We start from the raw sequence: 9,321 nt of genomic DNA, 5'->3' as shown, positions 1-9,321 counted from the left end.
TCACGATAGGTAGTCTAGGCCTATCTAGGTTGTGAAATTCTTATTTTTCTTTGTTCATAACTGACCGTATTACCTTAAAGTGGACGACGCCCACAACTGGTCTACTAAAATAAAGACTTAGACTTTGTTATGTTGCTTATACATTTAAATATGCAATAATCATCTATTAAATGTAAAACATAACACCATTATGACAAAAATAATCTGTTTCATTCCTTAAATAACATATAGAGTTTTACAGTATTCAATCACTCGAACGGTGATTTCTAGTATACAAATCCTAACAGTTATTGTTGTGACTTAGAGCCATATTCTCATATCTCTGACCTTTGCCTTTTCTTGTTTAGATCCATTATGATTTGATTCTTATTATTACGGCCGTGTTTCTGCGTCGCGCAAGGATCACAAGTGGTGCCTGGCTTAGAGTCGGAATTGGTTGAGATTCCAACTAGTGCTAGGGTTTCTTGACTTGTAATATGTATCTTGCATTATTTTTTTATTATACTTGGTCTGTGCTTGAGAGATCGACCATCTTATAATCAAAAAGAGGTCTCGGTAATTAGTGAATTCTGGATGGTCTGATCCCAATAGTTTCATAAAAGGTCTAAGGTCCTAAAGAGGTTCCATAATAATAACACCTTCTCCATCTTCTTATTACCTTCACCCTCTCGTTTTTGTGTTCATCTTTTCTAGATGAAACTCTCTTATCCTATTGGATTTTGGTTGATCCATGCAAAAATCTGATGGCTCGATTTTGCATTGGGGAAGTGGGGTTCACATCATTTAGTATCTGAGCCATTGGTCCTTGTTCTTATTTTAAATTGGCGAGTGATCAACCTAACATAAACTTTTGATTTTTAGCTAATTTACTTTTTTTTAAAGAATTATTGTTGTTAGATTAAACTGAAGATTTGTAGTATTTCAAACACTTGAGCCAAAAATTCTATGGTTTGATTAGTTTATTGAATGCATGAAGTTGCTACTATGTTTTGTGCTCACTTCCGATGAATTATGTCTTGTTGAAAATATTTTTCCTTATTCCAGATCCTTTAATCTTGATGTCTACTAAATTTAATCCAATTTAAAGTTGGATAGCAACTAGCAATAACAAAATAATACTCCCTCTATCTCTTAATAATAATGGAGAGATTGAAAGAAACAATAATTAAAGTTGTTTTAAAATGATAATTGAAGTATTGTTAGTGGAAATAAAATGTCTATCTCATTAGATAAAAATTTACTAAAAATTAAAGTAGACTAATTTTATGGAATGGATGAAAATAACTAAACTGAAATCCAATTCTATGATCAATAAGCAAGTTATTTTTTCTCTTGAATTACATTTTACAAACACATTCAAGTCTTACCAACTAAGACATGGTTGATCCTTGTCAAAGAACAAGCTCTAAACACATAACGGATCAACTTGAGTTCCAACGTAGCACTCAAATGCTGGAGTTCTTGACACTTGATTTTCCCCGTGGTTGCTAAAATGAATAAATAATAATAATAATAATAATAATAATAATAATAATAATATCGAAAATTTAAAAAATTTCGCATTACTTTATTTTCGCAATAATACTCCCTCTGAGGCTCTGACTTTGCTATTTCATTCTTTGTCAAAATTTACTCATTTTATATTTTTAACTATTTAATAGAGTATATTTTTTAAAATCTGGTGCTAAAAGTAAGTGCATGTAGAATAAGATACCTTCCATACAACTGATTTTTGCAGCGGAATGGACGGCCGGCGTCAATTTCCGACTGCTTGACGTTCCGGCACTCGATTTGGAACATAAAACCCTGCATCTTATTCCCTCTGTGGATCGCATCGATCCGCCCTTTCACGTACACATCCACCACCAGCGCGTGCGCCTCCGATTTGCTCCACAGATCCCGCCTCGCCGCCGCCGGGTCCTCCATCACCACCGCCACCTCCACCGCCGTCGAATTCCTCGGCGCCTGCTGAAATTCCGCCAGCCTCACGACGCCGAACCGAACGCCGCTCGCCTCCACCGACGCGATCAGCTTGCTGTACATCAGCTGCGTCCTCTTCCCGCCGTTCGTGGCGTTGAGGAGGACGGTCAGATCCTCCGTGGGATTCGCAGCGACGAGATCCACGTGGATCCGCTGGATCCACACCTCCGGCATTTCCCATCGGAATAGGAGGCTGTAAATTAGGCCGGTGAAGAGGATGATTACGAGGAAGAGGAGTAATAGGCCGCAGGCGAATCTGCAGAAGTAGCAGGGGGTGCAGATCCGGCCGCAGAAGCGGCAGCCGCGGCCGGCGGAGGCTCGCTTTTCCATGTCGGAGGCGCTGTATTCGCAGCGCCGCTCCTTCGGCGGCAGAATCGTTTCCTCGTTGAAGGAAACGCGCCGGCTGAAGCTCTTCGTAGTTGGAGCTGCCATTGCATAATTACACCAACAAATTCAGATTCAAATTCAGATTCAAATTCAGATTAAATGGTATACTACTTCACTAATTAAATTCAAATTTATCCTTCACTTGCTACAACTATACTGGTAGATGTAGTTGATTATTTCTTATCATCTCACAATCACAATCTCAATCTCAAACATATGTTAGTTTTAGTCTTGTATACCAATGAACAAAATGACTCCGAATTTTAAGTGAATTTTTATGGTGAAAAACATTTTTGGATTGTGGTCCACCGTTTGTCTTCTACTTTTCAACTGAACTACTATTATTGGCTTTGCACTATATATGCTGTCAATCACAGTAATTTAGTTAAATCTGTTTGGATTTATAAATATATACTATATTTCAATTCTGAAGTTTTGGATGGATTTCATTATTCCTATATTAAAAGCAAGTTTGGATGGACTAGATTGATTATACAATATGAAAGCTCATACTAATTTTCTAACCTTCCAACTAATTAACTCAGGAGCTTAACAGAATCTTCAACCATACACTTGACACACAAAAGTAAAAATTCAATAATTGGGAAACAATTTGTAATGTAATATACCTGTTGAAGTTGAATGGTTGTACAAAGAAACAAAGACAAATCTCAACAGTTGTTAAAGGAAACATGAATGAAACTACAAAATTACCAAATTCATTGACACATTCACACTCTCATTAAACATGTGCACCTCCGGCCACCGGCTCCGAGTCGGAGCCTAGCGTTAAAAATCGAACCTCATTCTTGAGCTTGAGCAAGAAGAATAGGAAGAATCAAGGGGTCTGCACATTAGACTTATTTTCATCGGAAGACGGTCGGTTCTCAGAGTCCGACTGCCGGACCTCCTCGATCATTCTAACGACGTCGTGCATAGTGGGGCGCATGTCCGGCACCTTTGCAACGCAAGCCATGGCAATCTGCAGCATCTGCACCATCTCCTCCTCAATGTTCTGAAACCTCATGAGCTCAACGTCAAAGACCTCGGCCGTCCACTCCTCTCGGACGACTGACTGGACCCATCGGGGGAGATCAACAATATCGTCCCGCGTGGGAGACTGGATCGGCTGCTTCCCTGTCAGCATCTCTAGTAGGATCACTCCAAAGCTGTACACATCCGATTTGTGAGTGTGCTTCCGCGTCTCGATGATCTCCGGTGCCCGGTACCCCGCCTGACGCGACGCAGTAGCCGGGTAGTTCATAAGAGGGGCGAGGCCAAAATCAGATACGCAACCATCGAGATCTTGGTTGAGGAGGACATTTGAGGACTTGATGTTTCCATGAGTGAATTTCGCCCCACCAGCTGCGTGCGCGTGCGCTATCCCTCTCGCGGCGCCGAGGGTTATCTTCACTCTTGAATCCCAATCCAGTGGAGCTCTCCCAGAAGCCACATTTCCTGTTTTTATAGGAAAAACAAAAGAAGACAATGAGAGAAAGTGTGTATTGTCAAAACTGTGAGAACTCTTGCACTGATTAAATTTCAGAGAGAGAGTACCATGAAGTAGACTTGCCAAGCTACTATTGGGATAGTAATCATAGACCAAGAGCTTTTCATCCTTGGAGTAATAGTAAGCACGTAAAGGGACGATATTCGGGTGCTGTCCGACTCTCCCAACTACTTCCATTTGCTGTTCGAAGTCTTTCTTCCCGACGATGACTTCTTTAAGTCTCTTCACAACAACGGTAGTCGACTCCTCCAGCACTGCCTTGTATGCAGTCCCAAAGCTACCCTTCCCTAGCACTTCGGCTGAGGCCCTCAACAAATCCTCGAGATCAAAGTTATACGAGCACCCTTCAAAGAAGACTAGTTTGTTTTTCTCAGCTTCTTGCACCCCACTACCAAACTCTTCACTTGGTTTCTCTGGTCTCCCGACACCCAAAGACTTGATCTTGGGGGCAGCGCCTTCTTCTCTCTGCTTCCTCTTGCAGCAGCAGAGGAATGAAATGAGAGCCATGAGAAATAGTAACACTGCACCTCCAACTGCAATAGCAATTATAGCTCCCAACGAGAGTTTCTTCGTGGGGGCTTCTCTCCCCATAGGCGGAGATGGAGCAGTGGGACCGGGAGAAGGTGGAGAAATAGGGGAGCAGGGATTGAGAGGCAGTCCACATAGGGAGTTTCCAACGAATGAAGAATTCGGGAAGTTATTTAAAGAAGAAGGAATACTACCATTGAATCGGTTGTAGCTTAGGTTGAGACGCTTGAGATGTGGAAGGTCAAGATCGGGAATAGGCCCTGAGAGTGAATTGTTTTGGAGGCTCAATGCTGTAAGATGTGTTAGGTTCTGAAACGTTAGTGGAATGCTTCCAGTCAATGAATTGAACGAAAGATCCAAAACTGCAAGCCGAGGTGGGAGCAAAGATGGGATTTCTCCAGAGAAGTTGTTGTTTTGGAGGAAGATGTAGCGGAGAGAAGGGAGCGAAAGGATATCAGGAGGAAGGGTACCACTAAGGCGATTGGAACGAAAGCTGAGAACCATCAAGCCTTCGAGCTTCCCGATAGTGTCTGAGGGAATTGGACCAGTAAGTCCAATGCCTGGAAGGCGTAGACCAATCACTCTACTTCCATCTGTGCTGCAATTGACTCCTGTCCACGACGAGCAGATAGGAGAACCAGCATTCCAGTTGAGTTTCCGGCCATGAGGTACAGCTGTAGAGAATGCCAAAAGGGCTTGACTGTCTGAGCTCAAGTCTCCCCACGCCGGGAGAAAAAGAGCCACAAAGATCAAGAGATGACATAGCATTACATGGGAAGAGCAGCACTTCATTAGAAAATTCGCCCAATCATTCAAACAGTCCGAGCAACGAAGTTTTCCTGAAAGAAAGGCAAAATTAGTTTGTGAAGTGAAGGCAAAAGTAAGAAAAACTACAGTCGATCCAAGCTATAAACTTTAAGCAGCTCGTTGATGAATAAAGAAACTAAAAGAAGATGAGAAAACCCCTTCTCTGCACGAAAGGCAGTGGCACTAGTATCAAAAGTTTCAAGGAAATCGAAGAGCCACAATGAGGATCACATCTTTCCTAAAAAAGGAAGCATCTCATATGATGCGGCACTTTCAACTCAAGACATTATTACGTTAATGCAGTGACAAAAAGACAAGGCTGTCTGCTAGAGGCAAAACTCACAAAGCAAACATGGTTTAATAAAGTACTAGAATGTTTTGAATTCCTCACTGTGGCCAAGATGGTTTTAAAAAACTCCCCTTTGGCTACCTAAAAAGAGCATTTGGTGCTAGAATCCAAGGTATCCATCACACTCAACACATCAAAGGCGAAGCATGCTGTTGACAACACATCTCTATAAAAAGAAGAAGTTGTAGAAGAGCTGAAAATGAGCCCAAGCACCAAAGGGAGAAAAAGGTGTGGCAACAAAAAGGCAAAGGCATGCAGTCTTTTTCCAACAACCTTGTAGCTGACTCAGAGTAATATAACAAGCTTATTCAGTAAGAAAGTGGATTAGCAACTGCAGCTAGTGCTAAAAAAAGGAAGAGGAAAGGGGATAAAAGCAGACTTAATCATTAACAAAACTTTTACATGTACATTAATGTGTATCAGTAAGTTCACGGTCTAAAACAACAAAATTCAACTTCCCCATTTACACTGCATCAATATCCTTAATCTGAAGCTTGATAACACAAACAAGATATACAGAGTTAAGAGATCTCCACTGGCAAGTCTTAAATCACACACACAGAGAAAGAGAAAACAGAACAAAGGAAGAAAGGCATGAAAACAGAATCCTGGAGATTATTCTTGAAGAGAATCAGAGAACAAAAAAGGAGCTTTATTGTTTAGTTGTTAAACAATGTAGTCCCAATTTATCTTCTTCACAATACTGTAATTCTAAGATTTGTGAGTTGCAATTGACAATGAGGGAGCTTCTGTTGCATCAAATGCAGCAAAAAAATATTGACTTATTCAGTAATTATTTAAGCAAAATAGAATTAGCAGAACAACCTCTGAAGCAAGTACAAGTCTCTCTTACTCAGATCTGCCTCTGAACATTCTTGCCTACAACTAACCAAATTGGCAATAAACACACACAGAGCTAGAGAGAAGGGTTTTGCACGACTACCTCGAAGCATGCTGAAGAGCCCAGAAAATTCTAAATTCTCCAGCCAAGAATGTTGAAGAGAGGTGCTTTTTATCAAGAATGCTGGACTTGGGAGTAAAAGTCTGACCTTTTTCTTCCAAAATTCAAACGGAGGCGCAGAGAGAAGTGGAGCTCACATAATAGGCCTGGCTGAAGCAGCAGCATTTGCAACTGCGTTTTAGCCAACAATTGACGCCATGAATTGGTGAATTCTAAGATCTGGGAATGTAGCAAGAAATGATTTTTAACACAAGTTTGAGCTGGGTTTTTTTTGGGGTTCTTGAGAGTGAGCTGGAAATTGGAAAATGGACAGGAGAGAGAATTGAAGAGGGGGAGAGAGAGGTGGTCAGGTGGGCAAGAGTTAAGAGAGTGAAGTTGATTCACCTCAACCACTTTAGAGTGAGGTGGGGTGGACTTGGGAGAGAGGAGAGGGAGTGAAGTTGGTGGAGGGTAGGATGGGGTTTTACTGTGTGTGTGTGAGATAGAATTTTCAGCTGAAAATTGATTAATTAATTTTGGACAGTGTAAAAGTGTAAAGACGTGATCTATCGTCTAATAATACTATATTTGGATTTGAAATATCTTCCACTTATTCCTCCTTGGAATGTCGCAACTAAATTGAGTCATTTCATTTTTTTTTAGTAAAAGTAAAACATTTCATCACTTTTACTTTATTCCACTATTTACTTTACTCTCTCTTTATTTTTCCTAATTTATTCTTTTCTCCTACTTTTCAACATAAATTCTTAATTTTCGTACCCAAAAGATTTGTCTCAACTTAGTTGGGACGGAGAGAGTAGTATTTCGATAGGTATACTCCTCTTTCTCATAAAAATATACTCCTCCATCCCCAAATAATTATCCACTTTGATTTAACACGAGTTTTAAGTAATATAAAGAAAAGTGGTTTGAAAAAATTATTAGAATATGAATCTATCTTATTAGTTTTATACTCCCTCCGCCCCACAATAATTGTCACTCTTTTCTATTTCGGTTTATCCCACAATAATTGTCACACTTCATTTTTACCATAAATGGTAAGTAGGTCCTACATACCACTAACTCACTTCACTTACCTTTTATTATAAAACAATATAAAAAAGTGGGTCACACATTCCACTAACTTTTCCAACCAACTTGTCTTTATATTTCTTAAAACTCGTGCCCACAATAAGAGTGACAATTAATGTGGGACGGAGAGAGTAATAAAGTGTGAGTGGAATGTAGGGTCTACTTACCATTTGTGGTCAAAAGTGAAAATGGCAATTAATAAGGACATGGGGAGAATGTATTTGAAATAGGGAATATAATACTAGTAAAGTAAGAGAAATAAAAAGAATATATTTAAAGTTATGTCAGATAGTAGGATGTATATTATTATTATTATCATTGAATAAGTTGTAAAGGTGGACCACTAAGTATAAGATAAATGCTCATATTGTTCTGAGACTAATGTAAGTATATTACTATCATCATAAATATTTTGGAATAACAAATTGGTTGGGTTTAAATCGTGAGTAGTACCAGTATAGTTATTCCATTGCAATTAAGATACTATTAACTTTTCTTATCTATTTTATTTTCTTTTCACATAAACTAAATAATAAAATTAATTTTCTAAGTCACATATTCATTATAAGTATTACTCCTACATTACTTTATTCGGGACGATGAAGTCTTACTTAAATATATGTAAATAATATAATCACATAAAACTAGTGCTATTTATGTAAGATAACTAGGGATGTCAATCAAAAGCTCGAAACTCATGAATCGATTCGAATAGCCTGATAAAATTAGCATGTTATGGTTGTAATTTCGCAACCCAAATACAAAAACGGGCTAAATGGAGAATGCCAAAAGTTGACACTAGGAATTGTTAGGCAGAATATATGGTCAACGCCATGAGATACTCAAATGATTTATATATCATATTTAACTTTATTTCATCTGTTAATTTTTTTTGTTATATACCATGTCACATTCATGCATATTACATATCTTAAATTAATCCAATATTATACCATATATTTAGTTTAAATTTTCTTTAACTCAACTAAAACACTTTTATAAAATATTTAGACAAATAGATATTCATAAAGGTGTTTGTTAGGTATAAAGTGACAAATCAATTAAAAATATGTGTTGACTGTGATATGAGTGGTCTCATTAAAATAAAGTCAGTTAATTATGGGCTGCATAGTGCATGGAAAATGACGTTTGTATTTATTTGATTTTGCGAGGACTATATATTAATCCCAAATATTTTGTTTTCTATCCTATTAATCATTTGGCATGTAGTATTATTCTTTTATCATTGGGATAACATGAAAATTTTAGAAGACCTCATTTTTTATTGCTTTCTCAGTAGCTTGGATAATAAATGTCGTCAATGGAGTTTGACTGGGACACCTAAGATGTTATAATAAAGTTAAATGAACGAAAAATAATTCAAATCCTTTTTCTGAGAAAAGAAACAATTTAAGCAACTGAAATTTGTACTAGAAGATTATTTTTCTAGGAAATTTGGTTATTGCTAAATTATCTGATAGTCTATCCTAATTTGGCACACTGCGAATTTTGAACGGACCTAATTAATATATATAATAAAGAAACAGAAAAAATACTACTCCCTCTATTCCATAATAACTGAGGCGTTTCTTTTCGGTACGGAGATTAAGAAAATTGTGTTAGGTGAGTTAAGCAATGAGAGAATAAAGTGAAAAATGAAAAAGGTAGAGAGATGAAGAGAGAATAAAGTAATAGAGAGTAAAGTAGGTGTGGAGAAATGTGTTGACT

The 9,321-nt window shown here is 38.2% G+C and overlaps 2 protein-coding genes across 3 annotated transcripts; both read right to left on the bottom strand.

Annotated features, from left to right (window-relative positions):
• Positions 1 to 1,303: 1,303 nt before the first annotated feature.
• On the bottom strand, positions 1,304 to 2,888 carry LOC121765320. Its single transcript, XM_042161414.1, has 2 exons — positions 1,715 to 2,888; positions 1,304 to 1,487 (listed from the first exon to the last, which is right to left on the bottom strand). Exons 1-2 carry the CDS (start codon positions 2,410 to 2,412, stop codon positions 1,406 to 1,408), a joined length of 780 nt encoding a protein of 259 aa, XP_042017348.1. The 5' UTR covers positions 2,413 to 2,888; the 3' UTR covers positions 1,304 to 1,405.
• An 80-nt stretch (positions 2,889 to 2,968) lies between these two features.
• Positions 2,969 to 6,969, bottom strand: LOC121765318 (probable inactive receptor kinase At5g58300). Of its 2 annotated transcripts, none has more exons than XM_042161412.1 (3): positions 6,502 to 6,969; positions 3,925 to 5,244; positions 2,969 to 3,825 (listed from the first exon to the last, which is right to left on the bottom strand). In XM_042161412.1, the coding sequence occupies exons 1-3, from the start codon at positions 6,512 to 6,514 to the stop codon at positions 3,206 to 3,208; spliced, it is 1,953 nt and encodes a 650-aa protein (XP_042017346.1). In that variant the 5' UTR covers positions 6,515 to 6,969; the 3' UTR covers positions 2,969 to 3,205. The 2 variants fall into 2 exon arrangements, with proteins under 2 accessions (XP_042017346.1, XP_042017347.1); XM_042161413.1 differs by having other exon boundaries at positions 6,505 to 6,969.
• Positions 6,970 to 9,321: the final 2,352 nt, after the last annotated feature.

This window comes from Salvia splendens, chromosome 14 (genome assembly GCF_004379255.2).
Source record: "Salvia splendens isolate huo1 chromosome 14, SspV2, whole genome shotgun sequence".
NCBI lineage: Eukaryota > Viridiplantae > Streptophyta > Magnoliopsida > Lamiales > Lamiaceae > Salvia > Salvia splendens.
The sequence above is the reverse complement of the archived record's forward strand: the minus strand, read 5'-3'. Positions and strand labels throughout refer to the sequence as shown.